Source organism: Loa loa, assembly GCF_000183805.2.
Source record: "Loa loa unplaced genomic scaffold supercont3.5217, whole genome shotgun sequence".
Classification (NCBI taxonomy): domain Eukaryota; kingdom Metazoa; phylum Nematoda; class Chromadorea; order Rhabditida; family Onchocercidae; genus Loa; species Loa loa.
In genome coordinates this window covers 1-604 of record NW_018113391.1, presented here as the reverse complement: position 1 = coordinate 604, position 604 = coordinate 1, and the positions used below count along the sequence as shown (strand labels likewise).

At 35.1% G+C, this 604-nt stretch overlaps 1 protein-coding gene across 1 annotated transcript; it reads right to left on the bottom strand.

Annotated features, from left to right (window-relative positions):
• Nucleotides 1-24: 24 nt before the first annotated feature.
• LOAG_19317 (hypothetical protein) lies at nt 25-521 on the bottom strand (the record flags this gene model as incomplete). The annotated part of the gene is made up of 1 exon (XM_020451962.1): nt 25-521. A coding segment is annotated over one exon (495 nt), but the record flags the coding sequence as incomplete, so codon positions are not given.
• Between the last annotated feature and the right edge of the window lie 83 nt (nt 522-604).

The window sequence follows — 604 nt, the reverse complement described above, 5'->3', positions numbered from 1 at the left end:
AAGCTATTCCAGAATTCTCGCCACAATTTTGGGTCCCCACTAAAAGTTGGTAGTGGTAACTGTGGTAAATTTATTGTTGAATGATAGATGGATGAGGGTTTCTCCACTTCTTTTCCTTTAGTAACCATCAGCTTTTCTCGTTGAAGGGCTAATTCAAAATCATCATAATATAAATTTAAGGTAATAATAGCTTCCTTGCTATTATTAATTATGTGTAAAATACCGTGTTTATCGTTGACCATTTTCTCGTGCTTTTCCTCTTCTTCTTTCTTTGTTGTTTTCGTAGCTTGTTGTATGAGGTCCAACCACTTTTGGTTGATTGTTTCCAACATACCAACATATATTTCGAATCGCTTAGCTTTATCTTTGACGATTCTTTTTTTTATTTCGTATTGCTGTTTCTGATCTTCTAGCGGCTGGTTTCGATCTAGTGATGATAAGTCAAGTTTCTTGATTTCTTCCAGAAGTTCGATTACTCTGTTGATTGTTGGTTGTGCTGATTTGTTGAGAGAGGTCGACATTTCTTACCTCATCTCGGGCACCAAAAAATTTTGTTGTGAAAGTTTGATTGTCTGAGTTGAATAGTTTCAGCAACAATATATTT